Below are 23,773 nucleotides of genomic sequence, written 5' to 3'. Positions count from 1 at the left end.
ATATATAATTAAAAATTAAATTGTTTGTTGTTGTTATGTGCCGTCGAGTCACCTGTGACTCATACTGTGACCCTATGTACAACAGCTCTGAAGCCCTCCCTGTCTTGAGCCAGTCTCACTGACTCCAACAACTTACTCCTGATACATAAATAAGTAAAATGATACAGCCTAAAAGTAGATAGTCTTTGGATTTTTTTTTATTTTTTTATTTAAATGGCCAAGGGAGATGCTAGGGAGCACCTGCTTTAACATTTTTCAGGCTAAAATTATCACAGCACGCGTAATGGCAAAGTCGCCAATTTATCTGTGTGCTGGCATAGACCCAAGATTTTTGTTGGAAAATGTATAGCCCTTACTAGAAGCTTGACATCTCCCCCTCCTCTGCCCCCCACTGCCTCCTGGAATTCTGTCCTTATGGAGTTCATCCCTTAGGTTCACAGCAGCTTGTGAAGTCCTGCCTGGCCTCTGCTCTCTGGCCTGGGGACCTCTGCTGGATCTTTTATTGCATTATTTTCTTACATCCATCACGGTGTCTGTATTTGATCTCTCCCCCTCCCTTGAGTCTGGGCATGATCTGTGGCTTTTGAGGGAAATCTCTGCCCCAAAGTTCTAGATTATCACCCTCAAGACTCTAGAATCAGATTTAGAGCTTTGGATCCAGGGTCTTAAATCAAGACTCAAACTCACTCACTGCTGTCAAGTCACAACTGATTCCTATTTGACCCTCCATTGGGTTTCTGAGATGGTAAATGGGAGGCGATTGCCCATCTCTCTCTCTTTCTTAGTGGATTTGAAGCACCAGAGAGGTATAGGGGTTGGGTTAGCAGTACAACTCCCTATAGACTGACTACACCACCAGAGCTCCCTACGCCAAGACTGTTGTTGCATACTATCGAGTCAGAACCGACCCATAGCTGATCCTCCAGCAGGTTTTCAGAGGCACAGGAGGAGTTTGCCCATCTTTACATCCTCCCCTCCCACAGAGTAGCCAGTGGATTTAAATAATGTCCTATTGGGGTTGCAGCTCAGTTTCTCACCATTAGGCCACCTGAGCTCCTTAGGCCAAAATTAGATCCTAGAAGCTCAGGGCTGGAAGGCACCCTTAAGGGTGCAGCTCCAGTGGTTGGCAACGTTGGCTCCCTAGCCCTGCCCCCATCCAGCCAGAATGACTCTGCTCAGCTCAATGGGTTAGGTTTCTGCTTGAAGAGAGTCTCTCTGCTCAGTTGTCAGAAAGCCTCAGACCTCCTCATTTCCCAAAGAATTCAGGACCATGCCCAAGGCCACACAACTAGCCAGACACTCCCGTATTCAATACTGTGGCCACAGTTGCAAGCTGTCTGTTATGCAGGAGTCAGGACTTGGAAGGGTGGGTAGAGTAAGGGAGAGGTCAGTGTGTCTATAGGCTTGACCTGTGACAGGGCACCCCCCTGACCGAGGCTTCCCTGATGCCTCTCTTCAGATTGCGCTGGAGAAGGACAGGGCAGAGAGGCTGGGCCGGTTGTGGGGACTCGCGCCCAGGAAAGAGGCCAGCCGGGGAGCTAGGGGAGCTAGGCTTCCTCTGTCCCAGAGGTAATTAATGAGCAGCGGCTTGGGCAGCCCGCCCCGCGCCCCTCGAAGCCCTGCAATGCAGCGCAGACAGCCCGCCAGGGGAGCGTGGGAATCCTTTGTCATGCAGATCCTGGTGTGTGTTTGTTTGCCATCCTGGGATTTCCCCCCTCTCCCCTCTGTTCTATATGGCTAACCCCATGACTAGGCAGTAAAAAAAGAACACAATCTGACAATAGATCAATACCTAATTAAAGCCAGAGGGAAGGCATGAAAGGAGAGGAGAAAGATTTATAGCTGCCTTGGATGGGAAGGAGGACTTGAGAGCTCTGTTGGGGACAGGTGGTTTTGGGGGGCTTTGTTGTGTTTATTTCTTTCTCTTTCTGAGAGAATGCATTCCCCCTTGAGATCAAAAAGCACCATGGGGATGTCTTCCTTGAAGGATCTTGGTCAGCAGAGGTGGCGAGGGAGAAAGTCTGAGATGTTCTAGAACATTCTCAGTCTCCACGCTCAGGGTTACTCTCTTTTGGGGATGTGCCCGGCCTCCTCCTAGGTCGTCCACCCCCTAGAACCTAAAGAATTTGGCCATCTGCCCGACCCTCCTCTCTCCACTCAGGCAGGGCCTTAATTGCTCATGAGCCTGTGGGCATTTTCCGGGGGTGATATGTGCACACTCGCCTTGCCCAGCCAGCTCTTCTCCGCTGGGCTCTGGGCTCTTCCTCCCAGTTATTTTTAGTGTCTGTGTCCTTCCCTGGAAGCCAAACCATTGATCACACTTAAATGAGACCAGAACAATAAATTTCCCATCTCCTCCCTGTCCTGCTTCCCTCCCAGGCAGAGAGCCTGTCATCCCCAGACCAAGAATCATAGACCCTTCCTCCCACCAGAGGGTGTGACATCATCTCTCTCTCTCTTTCTTCCCTCTGACTTTTCAAGGACATTTTCCTCCCAAGGAGCCCTGCTTGGGAGATCCTGTTGGCCTTTTGTGATTTAGCTCAGCTGGAGGAAAGTTGCATATGCTCTAAGCCAGTTTTTAGATGCAGTTGGTGAAGGTGAACTTCTGTTAAGGGCTCTAACTGATCTGAACAGGTTCAGTCATGCCTGATGCAGTGAAAACGAAATGGACCCAAAGTTGTGAAACGTGGGTATATGAGAACAATAACTGGAATAGAAAACACTGTAAGTTGAAGTCCTGGAATGGGAGACTCATAGTGATCGTTTCAGGAAGGAGCCTGACGTGGGAAACTGGTTTTCACCACAACTGTGGTTGGCTGCCACCTTTGAGTGGGATGCTGTAGTTTCTGACACTGCCAGTAAAGACACTGTCTGTTAAATAGAAAAAGAGTTGAGGGCAAGAGAGAGAAGGAAATTAACTGGTCCTAAGAAACGAACAGGACTTTATTTCATGGTCTGAGAGGGACGCCAAGTGACCAGAACAGGGAAAGTGAAAATGGCACCCAGGCAATTTAGAGGCAGTTCCTTCTTAAAGGTGTCCTGGGGAAGACTAGAGAAGATGGGATTTCTTGGAATTTAGGGTGTTTGAAGTTGGGTTTGAGCTTTTGTGGTCAGGCCCAGAACCTTATCAGGATCCATTTCTGGTTTGGTGTTTGATCTGGCTGCCTTAGATGTTATCAGATTTCTCAGGAAGTGATCAGTTGACATTCTTGACTTTTCCCCAACACTGTCCTTGTTTTCTAAGAAGGAGATTAAGTTCCTAGTGGTGGGTACAACCTATAATTTTTCTCATTCTGGTTATTGTTCTGGTGTGCTCACTTCCCATCCATTCTGGGTTCACTTGAAGAGCCCTGTCCAAACCAGGCAGAACTGACTCAAAGTCCTGCTTCTCTTCTGGTTTCGGGGACCTTACTATAGAAATGACAGAGTTTGGTCAAGAGTGTTATGTCAGGCAGAGCTAGGTTCAAATCCTGACTCTGACATGTCTGACCAGTTGGTTTTCATTTCCTCACCGGTACAATGAGATAGCTAGTATTTTCTTCAAAGGGTTGTCTTGGGGACTAAAGGTACAGACAGAGGTTCAGTGTCTGGTTGTTTATGTCACATGGTTCCCAATAAATGATAGCTGTTTCTACAATAACCAGTTACTTAGTAGATTATGACTTATGACAACTCCATGTGTGTCAGAATATAACTTGGTCCATTGGATTTCAATGGCTGATTCCCCCGACCCCAGCCAGCAGTAGATTTGCCAGGTCTCTTTTCCGAGGTGTCTCTGGGTGGATTTGAACATCCAACTTTTTGACCAAGTACGTTAACCATTACACTACCCAGGGACTCCTCTGCAGTAGCTCCTGCTACTATTTTTTTAATTCCTCGAGAGCCACGAGTTCCAACAGTGTCAAGGAAAGGATGGGTTGAGAGGCAGAAGGTATGGGGCATAGCCAGAATTCGACTTTGGGCTCATCACTTCTTCAAAGAGTTTCCCATCTATAAAATAAAAAGTTTGGATTTAATGGTTTTTCCAGCCATATTTTAATCTTCCATGAGAGCCACAGTGAGCTCCGGGGTGACATGGAATTTAAAAAAGGAAGAGACGGGGAGCTCTGGTGGCCTAGTGGCAAGAAGCTACACTGCAATACCAGAGGTATGCAGTTCAAATCCAGCAGATGCTCTGCTAGAGAAGGAGGGACAGTCTCCTCCTGTACCAGTCAGATCTGGTTTGATGGTACACTCACACAAAAAGAATAAAACAAAATAATTTAAAAAAAAAAAAGAAGAAGGGAAGAAAGAGATGGAGCCTTCTGTGCTACAGTCTTACCCCTGAGGCTCCTCAGCCCTGTTCTACCCTCAGGGCTAACCACCCGGAGGACAGTGAGGCAGGGAGGAGGGACAAAGGAGGGAGAAGTGAAAGCTATTTTTTGTGTACTCTGCCCCACACAGAGTGACCCTGAAGGCCTGGGACTGGGTGGGGAAGGCTGACTCCAGCATTCTGGAAAATTCTCTGTTTCTTTCTGTGCCAGGGTCCTTGGCGGTGTCTGTGGCTGACATGACAGCCCCGGTGGTTGGCTCCTCGGGAGGAGTGTATGCTCTTGTCTCTGCCCATCTGGCCAACATCGTGATGGTGAGCCTCTCCTGGTCCCAGCCTCTCTCTCTTGCTTTGCCTTCTCGATGTTCCCTGGGTGTGGGTGTTAATCCCATGGAGCTGAGCTCTGAGTCCTCACTTATGGGCAACTCAGCCTCAATCTGGCTGGTAACAGATTCGCCTTCTCTGCAAATTCAATTTCTTCTGGGTCCCTGTCATACACCAGTCCCGTTTCCTCCAGTCATAGCTTTGCATATGAATTTGCTCATCCTTATTACTACTCAGTAACTTAAATATGTTTATTTATTATAATCACCTTTTGGCTCCTGTCAGAAATGTTGTTATTTCAAAAAATAGATGTTTATGTTAGTACTTACTAAGGCCCATAATGATTATAATTAATGGTTTTTAGATTGTTAAAAGTAAAGATATCTCCACACAGAATCAATCTTGAATGGTTAACAGAGATGAGAGGGAAGGAGAGTGGAGTAAAAATTAAGTACTAAATAAGTTGAGTGAAGGGAAAGGATGTATACAATAAGCTATTGATTGTTGTTGTTGATGAGTTCTGTAGAGTCAGAACTGACCCATAGCTGGCCTCCTTCAGGTTTTCAGAGGCAGTTAATTGTACGGGAGGAAATTGCCCATCCTTCTCTCACGGAGCAGCTGGTGGCCTCAAACTGTGTGCCTTTGGGATTTGTAGCACAGCTTTTTTCCACTAAGCCACCAGAGCTGTTGATTAGATATTGTAATTAATTGCATTATTGTTATGTGCTGTGAGTCAAAATTGACTCATAACTGACCATGTAGCAGGTTCTCAGAGGCTGTGAATCACATGGGAGGAGATAGATTGCCCATCTCTCTCCCTCAGAGTGACTGGTGGAGTCAAACTGTGTGTCTTTACCACTAGGCCACCAGAGAACTTCCTTGATTAATTATGTTAGTAAATTGTAATTAATCTTCTAAAATAAAATGCCTCTAAATGATTGGACAAGAAACCAATTTTATTTGTAAATTTTCACTCAAATTATTTTTTAAAAGTGAAAATATTTTGGAGGTTAAAACCAAAAACAAAAAGTCATTGCTAAGGATTTAGAGTTGTAGTTGACATTCAAGTGGGTTTTCAGAGGCTGTAAATTGCATGTGAAGATACTGTCCACCTTTCTCCCAAAGAGCTGTTAGTGAATTCAAATGTCCAGAGAGAGGCAAGGCCTTTGGGTTTGCCACATAACTCCCTACAGAGGGAGATCTGGTGGCCTTGTGGCAAGAAGCTGCATTACAATCCTGAAGGCAGGCGGCGGTTCAAATCCACCAGACACTCTGCTGGAGAAGGAGGGACAGTCTTCCTGTGTTAGTTGGATCTAATTTGAGGATACACAATAACAACAACAAAGTCTCCAATGCAAAAGGAACCCCTGTGAGGTTACCTGATTTGCCCAGAGTCATACTCAGGTTGGTGGCAAAAATGAGACTTGAACTCAAATCTGCTGAGAACCATTCAAGTGTCACTCTCCTGCACCAGTGTCTACAGTGACAGGACATCATTATTCCATTTCCCACCCTTTTCTTCACCTTCTTCAGGAAGATTATGAGCTAGGAGGTGATTCAGCCTTCATCTGAATCCTGTCACACTTCCTAAAGGATGATCTTGGGCAGAGACTTGACTCTGTTGCCTCAGTTGCTCCTTCTGTAAAATGGAGTAATAAGATAAAATAAAAAGTAATTGCTCATTATAAATGCTGATCTGTAAATGCTGACTTAATTAATTCCTTCCTTCAGGCAGGCTCAGAATAGAGACTCATGGTCAAGGCTAAATCATTCATATAGTCATAGATGAGACCAGAGTCCTTGTTTTGGAGGAAACCTGAAGCTCGGAGGCTAGAGGAGACGCTGGAAGTGTGTGGTTAACACAGCCTGCTGCCCCCACTGGCCTGGAAGCTTCCAGCAGGAACACATAGCCATGGAGTTGGAGCCAGCTCCTCGCTGACTGGCCCTTGGTTTCCTGAGGCTGTACACTGCATGGGAGGAGATTCCCCATCCTTCTCCCAAAGAGCCACTGGTGGATTCAAACCACCAAAGAGACCTCACCTTTAGGTTAAGCAGCACATCTCCTTACAGACTGTACCACCAGGGCTCTAGGCAGGACCCATCTCTTTCCCCAGGCAAAGAGCTCAGCACATGGTAGGTGGTGCCTACTCAGCTTTGGTTAAGAAAGGGAGGGAGGGAAGGAAGAAAGGATGTCGATCCAGAGGAGACATAGTTCTCTTAGGAGTCGCCTTTTCCATCAGTACCATCACTTACCTGGCGGGTGTATGAATGCTTGGTGACAGCAATCTCTGGAGTTGCTGAAGTTCTCCATTTTTTCCTTCATTCTTTCCATTCTCACATACCCTGCTCCTCCACCTCATCCTTCTTTTCTTCACCTTAGTCCTCTTTGCACATAGAGAAGGAAGGAATACAAAAGGCAAAGACAGACAGACACTGACTACACATGCTACTTGGCTGAATTTCAGCAGCTTCCCAGTGGGTGCTTGGCGAGCTTGTGCAAATGTCAGAGCGGGTGTGAATGTGGAGGTCTCGGGGTGAACTTGTGCATGTTTGCACACACAGCTCGGTCAGCTGAAAGCCTGGAGCCTGGGACTGCCTCACACGGGGGGCCCCTTTTAAATGGGTCATTCTGTATCAGTGCCACATCTTTCCCCAGACACAGATTTTCCTCTGGATTCTGTCTCCTCCACTTCCCCCTCCCCCTGCCCCAATTCCTTTCCGTAGGGGAAGGAAATGCTAACCTCCCTTCACCAACCCCACTACCACCCTCCAAGATGTCAGGGAGGGGGGTTGATGAACAAGCACAGCTAAAAGAGAACGTGAGAAAGAAACAAACAGGAGTTCATAAAGACACCCTGTTCCCAGCTCTTTGCCCACCCTCATGGGAAACAACGCTGATGCTCCAGAAGTTTCCATGGTGAGGCCCATCTACCCCAAGACTGTGGGGTGGAAAACAGGGATCAAGGAGGGAGGTGTGAAAGCTGTTTTGTTCCAGTTGATGCTTCTTTCTGGCGAGTAGCCCGGGTGTGGCCCATGGCTGTGGAGATGAGCAGTCCATCTGAGGGCCGGCTGCCTTACAGAAGAAAGGGGCTTTCCCCGGTCATCTCGGCCAATGTGACACTGTAACCCTTTCTCTGAAAAACTGGCTAGTGCTTATTTGATGAGAAAAAGGAAAACTCATTTCCTCACAAGGAAGGTCAATTTCCTTTTGCCAAGAGGCCTCCTTCACCCAAATTAGCTCATTGCTGAGCACTTCAGGGAGGCATTGCATCAAATCTTTTAAAATTGCTGTTTCTGTAGGTCAAAGTCAGTTACATATAGGCAGCTTCACATGGTTCAGCATAATAAGCATGTTGTGATTTTTATGTGCCATTGAGTTAGAAGCAACTCATAGCTGACCCTCCAGAAGGTTTTCAGAGACTGTAAATCTAATGGGAGGAGACTGCCTCTTTTTCTCCCTTGGAGTAGCTGGTGAATTTGAACTGCATGCCTTGGGGTTGACAGCAAAATTCCTTACCATTAAGGCACCAGAGCTTCCTAATAGGTATATTAGTGTTTTTCATCCCAAAGTGAAGAAATGGCCTGTCGGTATGCACAATAAAGCACCTCATTAGACTAAAATGCAAGAGTGGAAAATCCCACATAGACATCATCATCTGAAAGGAACCTCTGGAGGTTCATAGAGTTGTCCTACTTACCCAAACCTAACACCTCCCTAGAGATTTGACTTTGCTAGCTGCTCCAAGGGATAAAACTTGACAGTTCTCCTCTGGTGCAGTTTACAGCCTCCAGAAACCCACTGGAGGGTCAGCCATGAGTCCATTCCAACTCAGTGTCAGAGAGTGAGTGAGAGTGACTGACGATCAGAAACTGGGATTTGAGCACCAGTATTACCACTTGTTAGTAGGTTACCTTGAGTAAATGCCTTCCTTTTTCAGGGCTCACTTGCCTCATCTGTAATCTCTTTCACAAGGTTGTTGTGAACAAGATGATGGGGAAAGACTCAAAAAAGTTGAAAATGCTTTCTATGTAGCAAGTCACCACCACCATATGACTGTGAAATCCTCTGTGTGTGTGCACTAGTTAGTATATGCACACATATAAACACACACACGTGCTCATATGTGATTCTTTAATCTCTGTCATTCTTACCAATATCCATACTGAGAACAATCGGAAAATATGTCTCTTTGGTTCAGGTACATAATGTTGTTGTTGTTAGGTGCCGTTGAGTCATAGATGACTCAGTGACACTATGAATGAAAGACCTGAGCACTGTTCATAGGGTTTTCGGAGACAAGCCATTTCGGAAGTGGATGCCACTCTTGCTTCCAAGCTTATTTTAATCAGGAAGTTCCACCCAACACTGTCCACCATGGGTGACCATTATCACATTTGGCACATCAGTGGATTTTTAACTAGGAGGCTTTGTCCCCTCCTCTCACTCCCCTTAACAAATCAACTTTCCACCCTAATGCTCACCAGTCTTGGCCACCAAGCTCCTATAGAACCCAGCTCCTGTATATGGCTTCCAAAATGGATTCCAGCCCAGATACATAATAGAAAGTATTTAATACTTCTGCTTTCAATACTAATTAGATAAGCAATTCCACCTTAAGTGAAAATACATTTTCTTTTTCATAAAAACACTGAGTTTCAAAAACCTTGCAGTTCACATCAGAGAATTAAGTTTGGAAAGTATTTTGACAAAATGTCTGGATCCCACTTAAAAACTGTACAATCGGGGAGCTCTGGTGGCCTAGTGGCAAGAAGCTGCACTGCAATCCCAGAGGAACACGGTTCGAATCCACCGGACGCTCTGCCGGAGAAGGAGGCACAATATCCTCCTGTACCAGTCAGATCTGATTTGACGGTACACGCACACAAAATTTTAAAAAAAAAAACAAACAAAAAAAAGCTGTACAATCAATATTTCCTATTTTAAACAACTATAAGAATAAAGGTAAATTAATTGAATAATTTATTAATTACTTTTCCCTTTAGCCCGTAGCCTGGAGTTCCATTTTGTAATATATAAGGAGTATCAATATAGATCTGTATATACACCATAATCCTCCACTCTATATGGGAATTTTTTTCTTAATATCTTTGAGATCTGAATCTTTGCAAAGTGAAGCAAGCAGATTTTTAAGGCACTAGAAAAAAACTATTAAAGACTATTTGTCTACAAGATGAGGATGATTTCGGTGTTAAAAAAAATCCTTTGTAGGATAAAAAAAAATCACTTCCTAACTTATCTGCATCCTGTTTCACATTTCTTGTGTTGGATTTGCTTGAAGTCATTGCACAAACGACTATTTTTAACCGGGATAGGAAGCCATATTGGAATGGCAGCTTCCGTCCCTGGGTTTCGGCCACTGTTCCTTCCCCCCTCATTCACCTGGTTGGGTGAGCTGGATGACGAGGGAACAGGTTACTTACTGGTTTGCTTGTAGGTAGGTTACTCTCTCACCCTGCTAGGCTCTGGAAGAGAATGAAATTATAGGGCCTGCACAAGGTTTGCATTCCCCAGGGGCCTGCAGGCTTCTGAACATTTATAGCAGCAGCAGTGCAGGCTGTGTGAGAGGTTTCTTCTTCTCTCCTGTTGTTTCACTGCACTTGTTTTATTGGAGGGAATAATAGGTTGGGAGAATGAGGCATCTGGTAGGAAGGGGTGACTTTCCTTGTTAACCCTTCAGCTGCTGAGCGGCTGGTCACTTACATTTGTTCCACTTTGGAAGCAACTGGATCAGACAGCAGAGCTGTGCCTTTGTATCAGAAGTGTGGGAGGCAAAGTGGGGGTTTTGGTGGACAGAGCACTCAGCTGGAGAGCCTCAGAATAGCCAGTGACTTACTGTGATCTGAGCTTTGCCCTCCTGGAACCTCAGTTTCTTCTTCCTTAAAGTCCTGGGAAAATCTTACCCTGGATGAGAGGTAACAAGCCCCAGTCCTTAGGGAGCATGCAGGTATCCTAAAGGAAAGAGGATGACAGTGGCTTAGAGCAAGACTGGAGCATCTTTACTCTGCTCAAGGTCATTCAGATTCACAGTTTTTTAAAAGGCAAGCTGCAGGATAAACTAAAGACCTTTGCTTTCTAGCCTGCCCCTATCCCATATCAGACGTTGGTACTAAGATCAGACACTTATATGGCACTAGCTACATGCCAGACAGGGTCCTTAGTACTGTATACATATTAAAGCATTTAATCCTAAGAGCCATCCAAGGTTGGTAAGTGAAGATCAGGAAAAGGGAATTCTGATCCAGAACCCTTCAAAAACCTTAGTTAGCCAGGGCAACAGTGAGCCTGAAGTGTGCTACTTATCATGGTTTTACCAGACCAAGAATGCAAATCCAGAGAAGCCAAGAGGTAGGATAGCGTGGAGTCAAGGTAACTTGGCTTTATGTTGAGAGGGGCGATACATTCTAGACTCCTTGTTGTAGTTAGGTACCCTCGAGTTGAGGATGTCTCATAGTGGCCCTGTGAGTTACAGATCTAAACCTCGCCCCATCCTGTGCCATCTTCGCTATCACGGCCGTGTTCAAGCCCACTGTTACAATCACTGTGTCAGTCCATCAGGCTGAGAGTTTTCCTCTCTTTCTCTGACCCTATACCTTTCCAGCATGAGGTGTTTTCCCCAAGAACTGGCCCGTCTTGTATGTGAGATGACGTTTCACCATCTTTGCCTCTAAGGAACTCCCTGGCTGCACTTGATCCAGTACATGTTTGTTCTTTCTGTAGTCCAAGCAATATTCAGGACTCTTGTCTTAGAACACAGAGATGAGATAAGCTATTCAGATAATTTTTATGAGGGAAAGAACTATACGAGGACTAGGCTTGTCCCATCCTCAAGATTATTGCTATGTTTGAGCTCATAGTTGTAGCCACCAATGTCAGTCCATCTCATTGAGGGTCTTTCTCTCTTTCTCTGACCTTCTACCAAGCATAAGATCCTTCTCCAGGAACTGGTTGCTCCTGATAACATGTCCAAAGTATATGAGACCAATTCTTACTATCCTTGTTTCTAAGGAACATTCTGGTGGTACTTTGAAGACAAATTTGTTTCTATTTATGACAATCTGTTGTATATTTAATATTTTTTCCCAACAGCATAATTCAAAGGCATCAATTCTTCAGTCTTTCTTATTCATTGTCCAATTATCACATACATATGAGAAAATTGAAAAGAAACCCAAAACCCAAAATGTGACTTGGGTCAGGTAGTCCTTAATACTTACTTCCTCGTAGTAATGTTTTTTGCCTTTTAAGATTTAAAGAGGATTGTCAGCAGATTTTCCCACTGCAGGACATGATTTGATCTCTTAACTGCTGCTTCCAGTGGTATTGATTGTGGATCAAAGTTAAGTGACATCCTTGACATCTCCGTTTGTCAGGATGTTGCTTGTTGGTCCTGTTGTTAAAACTTTTGCTTTCATGATGTTGAGGTGTAATCCAAACTGAAGGCTTTACTCTTTGGCCTTCATCAGTAGGTACTTCAAGGCTTCTTTGCTTTCATCAAGCAAGGTTGCACCATCTGCATATAGCAGGCTATTGATTAAGTTTTCCTCTAATTCTGGTGTGTCATTCTTTTTAATGTCCTCCAGTGTCTCAGATTATCTGTTCAGCAAACAGTCTGAGAAATTACGGTGAAAGTGTACAACCCTGGCACACACCTTCCTGATTTTAAACCACACTGTATCCCCTTGTTCTACTCACATGATCGCTTTGGCCTGTGCACAGGAGCCCAATTAAGTGTTCTGGGGCTCCCATTCTTATAAATGTTGTCCATGATTTGCTATAATTCACACAGTCTAATGCCTTTTCATAGCAAAAAAAAAATACAGGTAAACATCTTTCTGATATTGTAGTGTTGTGAAGTATAGTTCTCCTAAACCATTGTCTCTGGGACTCTCACCAAATAACTAGATAGGACTGGGCATATATGAAGTGTTTGTGGCCTACTACAGGGATTGGATAGCTTGCTAATGATGTAAATAAGGTACATGGTATTCTTTTTTTCCCCTTCATGGTATTCTTTATGGAGTGGTGGTTGTTGTTAGCTGTTGTCAAGTATGACTCATAGTAACCCTGTGAACAACAGTTCTGAACCCTGTCCGTCCTGTGCCATCATTACGATCTCTGACATACTTGGGCCCATTGCTGCAGTCACAGTGTCAATCCATCTGGTGAAGGTCTTCTTCTCCTACACGGACCCTCCACTTTTCCAAGCATGATGTCCCTCTCCAAGGAAAAGCCTCACTTAGCAACATGTCCAGAGTATATGAGATGAAGCTTTATCATCTTTGCATCCAAGGAGTACTCTGGCTGCATCTTCTCTAAGACATATCTATTTGTTCTTTTGGAAGTCTATGGGATATTCAGTACTCTTCTCCAGCACCATAGCTCAAAGGTATCAATTCTTCTTCTGTCATCCTTACTCATAGTCCAGCTCTCAGATGCATAGCAAGTGACTGGAAGGACCATGGCCTGAATCAGGCACACCTTAATGCTCCTCAATAATTTGGAGAGGTCTCTGACTACACACGTTCCCTGTGCAGTAAGTTTCCTGATCTCCTTTTTGCTGGTGCTAAGGGTGGTGATTGTGGATCCAAGCAAGCAGAAGTCCTTGACAGTTTCAGTCTTTTCTCTGTCTGTCATGATGTTGCCTGTTGGTCCAGTGGTGAGGATTTTTGTTTTACTGACACTGGAATGCAATCCATATTGAAGCATGGGGACAATGGCATTCTTAGTGGGTAGGATCATTCAACTCCGGTTGTAAAACACTAAGATAGAGATTGGTAGGTTTTGCCATCCCATCAGGCTTAGAAAGGTGCTTTCCCAGAGACAGATAATTAATATGTCACCACCAACAAAAAAGAAGAGCTACTGACACTAACAGGCAGGGCTAGAAGAATATTATGTCATTTGCTAAGCAGGGCAGAAGTCAGTACCTTGAGGCCAAGGTCCAGAAAAGCCTACATTTAGCCGTGACTGAGGAGGGAAGGAGACTGTGCTGATAAGACAACTGCATCCAGTGTTCATCCTGATCCTTAATAGTAAACTGTTCCTTCCCTAATAAACCTCACAACTTTGAGTATTGTCAGTGAATTCTGTGCTGCCGTTGCAATGAATTGCTGAACCCAGCAGAGAAGTGATGGGAGGGACAGCCGGTATCAGAACTGGTAGAAAAGCTTTAGAGAGAGGGGCACATATCTAACCGCATGGGAACTGGCTTTGAACTGTTGATGCTGTTGATGGAGATGCTCTTTCCCCCTTTGAAATTGGAGGAGGTGAGCTGCTGCCGGCCTGGTGCTTTTTTACAGGTCCTCTCTGCTTTCAGCCAAGATCCATCTGACATCAGCAATAATTTCCCTCATCCCGCATTGTCTTCTGAATCTGGCCAGGATTTCTGGCAGTTCTCTGTCAGTGTCCTACTGCCAATGTTTTTCTAATTATCTTCAGCAATATTTTACTGTCACTGGCCATGTTCAAATGGGGACTACTTTTGTCAGCTACGCAGCCGCAGATTGTGTTCCTCTTGGAGCTAAGATAGCCCACCAAGGACCCTTCCCGCCCACCTAACGTGAGCTGAAAGGCTGCCCACTGTCAGCTAACTGAGCTAACTTGACTTACTTAGCCCAGTCCAGTGGAGGGCATCAGCTCCTGTTGGCTCCTTGTCTCCTGGCGAGGCTTCTCTGTGGGCAGATGTCAGCAGGTGATAGCAATGCCCTGCCATCTGCTTCCTAGAAGAGAGCATGTCACTAAGCACAGATTGGGCTCCCCTTCTAAAGCAAGGCCGTGTGTCACCCATGCTGCCTTTTGTGAAGAAGAGGTAGCCAGTCATGGAGGAATAATGGGGGAAAGGAAAGAGTGGGCAAGAAGCCGAGTGCCGCAAGGATTTTGCCCCTTTTTTTGGCAGCTTCCCTGTGTCTTGCTTGCTTGATTGAAGGTTCCACAGACATTATTGTACATGTCAGTAACGTTCAATGCCTATTTCTCGGGATCTCAAACGAGTGAGAGACGTGTCCCCCAGCTGGGCCTGGGCCAAGGCAGCAGAGCGGACTGGATGGGAGGGAGGAGCCAGAAATCCCCTGGCTGGAACCAGTCGCCTCCTTTCCTCAGCTGATGTGTTCTAGGAAGATCCCAGGCTCTTTTTCCCTGCGTGTGCGCCTGTGTAAATGGAACAGCATTTTTGAATGCACTGCAGGAGTGTCCCTCAAAGGAGCCCTGTGGCGAAGTCTTTTGTAAAGTGAAAAATCCTTTTGTAAGGCGAATAATTGTATTCTGTTTATCTGCCTTGAAGGTTCAGAATTTTCAGAGGTTCTCAGGAGAAAGAGAGATTTGTTGGAAGGCCATCTGGCCCATCCCTTTCGCAATGCCTAACTCACAACTAGAGTGTCCCCTCCCAGGGAAGTGACACCCCATTCAAGCCCCTCATCGATGTTCATAACCTCCCAAGAAGGATTGTTCCGTCTTTGGACAGCTGCTTATTAGAAATGGAAATGGATCATCCATAGTCTTTACTTTATGGGATACATTCAACAAGTCTTTTCTTTGTTTTAGGTTCACATGATACTTGACAACTATGAACCTGGCCCCTGAGTCTTTTCTTTGGTTTCAACACTCCTCGTGTGCAGGATGTTGAGCTCTTTTCTCAGGCAGATAAATCTGTTTCTTTCTTGCTTGGATTACTGTCCCGTATCCTTTCTCAGCTCTGGGACCCAGGAATTAATGCAGCTCTCCATCGTTATCTGTCCATGTACAGTTGAGAGGGACACTTATCGCCCTAGACCTAAATTGTTCTGTGTCACTGCTGGTACAGCTCGAGTGCCTTTATGACACCCAGGTCTAGCTCCTGATATCAGACACTTGTTTTATACTTGGAGTCCTTGGGTGGCATAGATGGCTAAGATCTTGACTGTTTGCTTGAAGGTTGGTGGTTCGAACCCACTCAGAAACATCTTAGAAGAAAGACTAAGCATTCATATTATTTTTTTTTAATATGGCACTTTGGAATTCTCTTGATGGCAGTGGTTTTGATTATTCCCGTTGCCTAAAATCTCACAGCCACGCTCACACATTTTGCTGTAAAACCCCATCTCCCTCACTTAGAACTTAATGGAGACTCTGTAAATGTCAGCTTATCTTAAGTGAGATGCATCTTCTGGGGAGTAGTCTGACCTGGAACTAATAGAACTCTCTTTTTCCCTAGAACTGGTCAGGCATGAAGTGCCAATTCAAGCTGCTGCGGATGGCTGTGGCCTTGATCTGTAGTAAGTGCTGATGGGCAGGCTGGGGGAAGGGAGCCCCTGCACCAGGCCCCTGAGACGAAAAGGTGCACAGCCCTGCCCTTAAGAGGCTCTTGGTTGACGGTACACACACACAAAATAATAAAATTAATTAAACAAAAAAAAAAAGAGCTCTTGGTCAAGAGGAAAACCCCCAAAAACTCAACATGTAAATAAGCATGTGCAACAAAGTAAGGGTGCTATGAGAGAAATCTCTCTTAAACATTTTTATAGGAGGTTTTTTTAAAAAAAATATTATGTGCCATCAAGTGAGAATTGACTCGTAGCTGACCTTTCAGCAAGCTTTCAGAGGCTTTAAATCGAATGGGAAGAGATTGGTGACCTTTCTCCCTCCAAGCAGCTTGGGGATCTGAGCCTCCTGACTCTGAGTTGCTAGCACAACTCCTTTACTGACTATATGACTTGGAATTTGTTATCTAAGCCATTTGTATTTCTTCTTCTTGTTGTGTACCATCGAGTTGGATCTGACTGGCATAGGAGGAGACTGCCCCTCCTTCTCCAGAAGAGCATCTGGTGGATTCGAACCATGTGCCTTCGGGATTGCAGTGCAGCTTCTTGCCACTAGGCCACCAGTGCTCCCTTCTCTAAACTACTTTTAAGTGTGTAGTTCAGTGGTGCTGGCATACACATGCAGCCTTGTGACAGTGTAGCCACTGTTCCTTCTCAAAATTTTTTCATCAGCCCAGGGAGAATTTATTATACTTTTCTTTGATGTAATATACAAACAGAAAAATGTATACAGGATAAATGCACAACTCAAAACCAAAACAAAACAGCATCTAAGTCAAGGTAAAGAACTTTGTGTATGTGAGAGAGCGAGAAAGAGAAACAGCTTTAATTTCAGTCATTGTAGCTCCTGCAACAACTTCTTAACCCTTTGAGTCAGAGAGTCAATCCTTTGAGATCCCATGTTGGAAATTAGACCTCCTTCTGTAGTAGAGCACCCATATGTGTGCTCACAGACACACACGTTCACCTACTGAAGCTAACTAACTTGTGAGTCCCTTTTAAATGAGTCCCTTTTAAACAGAGCAAGGAAACACTGCATGGTTCAAAATTGGGAAGGGTATATGCAAGGGATGTGTCCTATCTCCATACCTCTTCAAGCTGTATGCAGAACAGATAATTCGGGAGGCTGGGCTCTATGAGGAGAAATGTTGCATCAGGATGTGCAGATGACACAACCCTGCTTGCTGAAACTGAGAAGGACCTGAAGTGCTTGCTACAGAGGGTCAAGGACTGCAGTCTTCAATATGGATTGAAGCTCAACATCAAGAAAACAAAGATTCTCACCCCTGGGCCAGTTGGCAGCATCATGATAGACAGTGAAGAGAATGAGATTGTTCACAGCTTCAGTTTGCTTGGCTCTGCAATCAACACTCTTGGTACCAGCAGCCAGGAAATTAAAAGACAAAGTGCATTGGCAGAGTCTGCTGTCAGAGACCTCTCCAAAGTACTGAAGAGCAACGATGTCAGTCTGGAGACTAAGGTGCTCCTGATACAGGCCATGGTCTTTGCAACTACTTGCTATGAATCAGAAGGCTGAACAATGACTAGGGATGATAGAAGGAAAATTGATGCCTTTGAGCTGTGGTGTTGGACTATTGAATATACTATGGATGCTAGGAGAACAAACAGATTCTTCCTGGAGAGGGTAAAGACCAGCTGCTTCTTGGAGGCAAGGATTCTGAAGCTTCATCTGACATACTTTGGACAAGTTGCAAGGTGGGACAAGTTCTTGGAAAGGGACATCATGCTTGGGAGGGTGGAGAGACAGCACAGGAGAGGAATACCCTTGAAGAGATGGATTGATTCAGTGACTGGGGTAGTGGGGGTAGGTGTATCAGAGACAATATGATTGGCACAACATAGAGCAGGGTTTAGGGTTGTTGAACATAGGGTTGCTATGAGTCGCGGGAGACTTGATGGTGCATAACAATAACAACAAGCCCATCCTAAACTCCAGAGGGAGCTCAGGTGGCCTAGTGGCAAGAAGCTGTGCTGCAATCCCAAAGACATGATATGAACCCACCAGCTGCTCTGTGGGAGAAGGATGAGCAATCTTCGTCCTGAACATTAACTGCCTCTGAAAACCTGCTGGAGGGTCAGCTATGGGTCAGTTTCAACTTGAGGGTAAACCACAACCCTAACCCAGGGAGAGATCAGTTCCACTGAGCATTCGAGATCATTCTGAGTGTTAAAGACAAACAGATATGTATGTGAATTATTATATGCAATCAAAGCAATAAAAAATTTGAAAAAAGAAACCATAATAACAACCAGATAAAAACAAGCAGGTGTTGATCAGGTAGACAAGGCTCAAGAAAGCATTGGAGGAAAGGGCGCAGCATGAACAAAGGCACACGGGGTGAAGTGTCACAGCCAGCAAGGCTTTTAGCAAAGCTGACTGTGAGATTGAGAACTGGGTATGATTTTGATTAAAGATAAGAGATGACAAGAATCAAATCATGACAAGCTTTAAATGCAAAGGGAAAAGAAGATGAAAGGTTGGACTTCATCCTAAATGTTCTGGAAGGCTACTGGAGGGCTTTAAGTACAGGAGTTATTGGCAGATGTGAATTCTGGGAGCGTGATTTTAACGGCTGCAGAGCTGAAGATGAGTTGGGTTGAGGTGGGAGACAATGAGAGGCCGACCCATTCTGAGATGCAAAAAGACCAAAGTTGGAACTGAAACAGAAGAACAAATGGGAATTCTCTCCACCATTCCCCAGAACAGGCTTGAGAAGAATTGGGTTTAATTTACAGGTAGGAAACTGGAGGCCACCCAGCTAAGGAGGGATCAAGCCACAATTCAGTGCCAGTCTGTGCCACCTGTAGTGGTCCACTGTAAGCCAAGCTGGACAGTGAGAACTTGAGTGGTTTCTCTGTGAAGGAGCCACGTACAGTGTAAGTCAAAGGAGGACTGAACTAGAACAAATCCACAAAGGAGGATTAGGCCCATGTGGGAGCCACTGTGATCCACATCCCTACTCCTTGTTCCTTACCTCATGGCCTACAGTAAGTTTGTGGGCTATTGGATCGGCCTCTGACCCAAGGGGACTTCTGCCCTCTGGATCTCAATATCCTTGGTGAGTTTGGATGGTCCCTAATCCCAGAGAGGACTGTCTAGCCTTAAAGCCCATAGACTCTTCGATTAGGGTACAGTGGGGTGAAGGCAGGAAGAGAAAACCTTCTGGAGGTAGGAGTTGAGCATAACTTCATTACTGTTTTGTCTGCTTTCAAGAAGGGAAGAGAAGTTTGAGTCCTGGTAGAGAAAAAATAAGAGTCCAGCTAAAAAAATCCTAAAAATGTAAATGCTATTTTGAAGTTGGGAACCATTGTCTTTCAGATTTCCATTAATCTAACCCAGCATTTGCTAAGCAGAAGCAGGGAGGCCACCCCAGGCCTGCACTTTACTGGGGGTGCTGAATGTCCAGCCATAGCCTGTTCCTCTTGCGCCACCTATGGGCCATCCTCAGGCTTGCAGAGCTCAAATTAGAAGATCAAGAGGGAAAGCTGTCACTGCAGGTTCTTGTGGCTCTGGGGTGCCTGAGGTGGAGAGAGGCCCCTTGGTTAATTAAATGATATATGAGCAAGTACAAAATGTCCCACAAAGCACTTTCTTCCAGCTACTGAATTTTCTTTGGTTTCCCATCTCCCAGCACTTGCTCTTTCAGGAGATGACAACTCCTTTTGACTGGCAGGCCTAAGAATCTCACCTGAGAACAAGGGCTTGGAGAATGGCCTGGTGGTGGCATTTTAGAATATGACAGGAGAGAAATTTTAGCACTTTGAATGGGTGGATTGGAATTGTTTTGTTTCTTTCTATTCTTTTTTTCACCTGACATACTTTGGACATGTTACAAGGAGGGACCAGTCCTTGGAGAGGGACATTATACTTGGGAGAGTGAAGGGACAATGCAGGAGAATAAGACCCTTGATGAAATGGGTTGATTCAGTGACTGGGGTAATGGAGGTAGGTGTGTCAGAGACAGTTGAGATTGGAACAGGATAGAGCAGGGTTGAGGGCTATTGTAAATAGGGTCACTATGAGTTGCAGGGGACTGGATGGGACATAACAACAACATTCTTTTTTTGCATTCCTGCCCCTTATTCTTCATTCTGACTACAAAGCCAGTAGTTCTGAGGGTCTCCTAAGGCCTTTTGAGATGATATGTGAAAACACTTTGTCACCTGTGCAGTTCTGGGCACATTGTAGATTACTAATTTCCAACAGCGCAGGCTGTGACATAAAGCCAGAGATGTTATGTAGCTGGGGAAACTGAGTCTCCAGGACTGAGAGCTTCTGCATGGGCTGTCCTCTCTGCCTAAAGGGGGTCTTCAGGTCCTTCTTGATAGGTTTCAGCTGGTTCATAGGTCACTTCTTGAGACATCTTGCTTGACTTTCCAAACCAGAGACTCCTGCTAATACTTATCCAATGATGATTTCATACTACCCTCCCCCTCCTATAATATGGATTGTTGTTGTTGTTATGTGTCATTGAATCGCCTGCAACTCATAGCCACCCTATATGCAACAGCCCTCAACCCTGCTCTATCCAATCTTATTGTCCCTGTGCCAATCTTGTGTCCAACACACCCGCCCCATTAGCCTATTCACTGAATCAATCCATCTCATTGAGAGTCTTCCTCTCCTACGCTGTCCCTCCACCTTACCAAGCATGATGTCCCTCTCCAAGGACTGGTTCCTCCTTGCAACATGTCCAAAGTATGTCAGATGAAGCTTCAGAATCTTTGCCTCCAAGGAGCAGCCTGGTATCACTCTCTCCAGGACAATATGGATTCCATGTCAATATTTAAAAAAAAAAAATCCTTGCCAGTGGGCCAATTATCAACATCATGATGGAGAGAAGATTGAAGTGGTTAATGATTTTACCTTGCTTATGTACATAATCAACACCCTTGACAACAGAAGTCAAGAAATGAAGAATATTATTACATTGGGGAAATCTGCTGTCAAGGATCTGTCCAAAGTGCTGAGGAGCAGTGATGGCAGTTTAAAAACTAAGGTGTGCCTGATTCAAGCTGTGATCTTTTCATTTACTTCCTATGTATCTGAAAGTTGGACAGTGACTAAGAATGACAGAAGAAGAATCAATGCCTTTGAGTTGTGGTGTTGGAGAAGAGTACTGAATATCCCATTAAATGCCAAAAGAACAAACAAATATGTTTTTGTTTGGGATATTTTTTTTTTTTTAGTCAAACATACATGTTTTGGGACAGGTGCAGGTAGGGTGCTCCTAAGAGGCAAAGATGATGAAACTTCATCTCTATACTTTGTCATTGTTAGATGGGGCCAATTCTTGGAAAAGAAAGGTCAGTGAAAGAGAAGACCTTCAAGGACAGGGATCAGCACAGTGACTGCAGCAGTGGGCTTGAGTGTATCAGGGATGGTGAGGATGACACAGGGCAGGGCTGCTGTTCATGGGGTTGCTATGAGTCATGGTCAAGTTGATGGCACCTAACAACAGCCACCCCCCTCCCCCACAGATAGATCTTTTATTTGTATGATCTTACTGTGTATTTATTTGCTAGTCTATTGATAGAGCCTGTATGTAAATTTGGTGAGAACAGGGACTGTTTGTTGTCTTCTCACTTGCGCCTCCTGGCTGTTTAGATGGTGCCTGCCATAAGAGATAATGAATGGAGAGCCTGATTCGGTGGGTGGAGTGCAAGGCCCTCCCTCGGTGGCCCAGCCCCAGTTGCCTCCTGTGACCTTTGTGTGCTTCCTCCCCTTGCAGTGAGCATGGAGTTTGGGCGAGCCGTGTGGCTCCGCTTCCACCCATCGGCCTACCCACCTTGCCCCCACCCCAGCTTCGTGGCACACCTGGGCGGTGTGGCTGTGGGCATCACCTTGGGTGTGGTGGTCCTGAGGAACTACGAGCAGAGGCTGCAGGACCAGTCGTTGTGGTGGATTTTTGTGGCTATGTACACCATCTTCGTGCTATTTGCTGTCTTCTGGAACATCTTTGCCTACACCCTGCTGGACTTGAAGCTGCCTCCACCCCCGTGAGGGACTCCAGGACTTGGGGGCAGGGAGGAGGACAAGGAGAGCATCAGGAGGAAGCATCTGCACCCCTTTGTTTCATCACCAGCTGAGCTGAGCCAGAGGCGAGAGTGAGAGACACAGAGCTACCGTAATTGTGTTTAGGTTTGGACAGTAGAGGCTCTCTTTGGAAAGATACCTGTTAGAGGAGTCAGACACACAGCTACCATCATCTTTCTAGACTGTTCTGAAGACGTTGGGCCAGTGTGTGGGGCTGGGTGGCAGGGAGAGTGGCCCTGCCCTTGGGTCGGCTTGTTCTGTATATTCAGAGTTTCTGTCTTCCCACTGTTGATTGAGCAGCTACCTGCCCCCTCATCTCCATCCTGAGATGCCCTAAGTGAGGTGAAGACGGTCAGAGGGCTGTGGAGGCCAGGCGGTCCCCACTGGGGCACAGAAGCAGATCAGGGAGCATTCCCTCCACAGCTGCTGAGTCTGCAGCTTCAGACTGAGAAGAGGTGATGAGCATGTGGACCTCGACCTGAGCAAAGCCCTCCTGTGCCCTCCAGTGGGCACTGGGACGTGGTGGCCTCTAGTGTCAGGGCTGGGCAGAGGAGAGAGGTGCTATAAACTCTAGGCCCTGCCAAGGAAATAAACTTGGCCCGCAGTACTAGGGAAGGTCCTCTGGTACTCTAGATTTCTCCCTCCCTTTTCCCCAAGATGCTGAAATCGAACATATCCCGTACTCCTGCTTTGTAGGCTCTTTCCCTTCCCTTCCCTTCCACTGCCTGGCCCTCCACTGGACCTCTTCTTTGATTATGGAGACACTATTTTGATATTGTGTGTGTGTGTGTGTGTGTGTGTGTGTGTGTGTGTGTGTGTGTGTGTGTTGGTGGATGGGGGTGTTTGTGATGGTAATGATGTGAGGCTAACAGGAGCCTATAGAGGGGACAAGTGAGGGAACAGTGTGGACGTGTCAGTATGTGGGAAGAAAGGATGGGTGGAGGCTGAAGGGGGTGTGGTGTGGAGTATCCTGCATTTTAGCAAAACTTGTCACCTTCTTTCCCATCCCCTGTCCCTTCTAGGTGTCTCCCCAACAGTCCGTAGCAGCAGAGTAGGCTAGGACTTCCTAGGGACCCTTAGGATGCTGAGGTTTTCCTCATGGTTGCAAAGTACTGCTCTTATGTCGCTCAGGAATGTCCTTAATATCTGTACAGGTTCTTGTCTCTGCCTTAGGAGGAAAGAAACTCTGGGAGTCGGAGAGAGAGAGAGAGACTGTGGCTGAAACACTGAAGTCACATGTCCTTTTGATTGGGTGGACAGGAGGGTATAGTTCAAATTAATTCCATCTTAGGCAGAAAAATTCACTGCCGGAGAAAGCACTGTGGGCTGCATGCTGGAGTGTCCGCTGTGAGGGTGTCCTGTAGATAAATCGTCCATCTCACAGGTGGGAAACAAGGCCAAGTGAATAACCCCTTAGCAGTAGCTGGTGCAGGCCCTGGGGTGAAGGTGAAGGGCGAGGGACCTTTGACAAAGCACATCATTCCCTTCATTGGGAACTCCCAACCACAGAGAACCCAGAAGTACGAAGAACCCAGGTGGCGGTGGTAGAGAGGCTGGGTTCATCAGGAACAGAGACAGAAATGTGGAAACTGGCCCCTGCCAACCTGATGACCATCAGAGCTTGGGGTGTCCCAGGGTCCAGAGTCACTCAAGTCTGGCTTTTGAAGATCTTGGGCCACTAGGCCTCCCTGTTCCCAGTGATCATATGTAAATGGGCAAGGTCCTCTCACTCAGGAACACAACCACAGCCACTCCGAGTCCTTAGA

At 45.8% G+C, this 23,773-nt stretch overlaps 1 protein-coding gene across 1 annotated transcript in view; it reads left to right on the top strand.

The window, feature by feature from the left end:
• The window catches only part of RHBDL3 (rhomboid, veinlet-like 3 (Drosophila)), a 59,885-nt gene extending 37,729 nt beyond the window's left edge, over positions 1-22,156 (top strand). The window contains exons 6-8 of the mRNA XM_006890926.1: positions 4,524-4,624; positions 15,844-15,904; positions 21,703-22,156. Coding sequence (XP_006890988.1) covers positions 4,524-4,624; positions 15,844-15,904; positions 21,703-21,974 — 434 coding nt within the window. The 3' untranslated portion in view covers positions 21,975-22,156. The remainder of the gene's footprint in view (positions 1-4,523; positions 4,625-15,843; positions 15,905-21,702) is intronic.
• Positions 22,157-23,773: the final 1,617 nt, after the last annotated feature.

The sequence above is a fragment of the Elephantulus edwardii genome, unplaced genomic scaffold, assembly GCF_000299155.1.
Source record: "Elephantulus edwardii isolate Elephantulus edwardi_28Jun2011 unplaced genomic scaffold, EleEdw1.0 scaffold00094, whole genome shotgun sequence".
In the NCBI taxonomy this organism is placed as follows: domain Eukaryota; kingdom Metazoa; phylum Chordata; class Mammalia; order Macroscelidea; family Macroscelididae; genus Elephantulus; species Elephantulus edwardii.
Note: the sequence above shows the minus strand (reverse complement) of the source record. Positions and strands in the feature narration are given on the sequence as shown.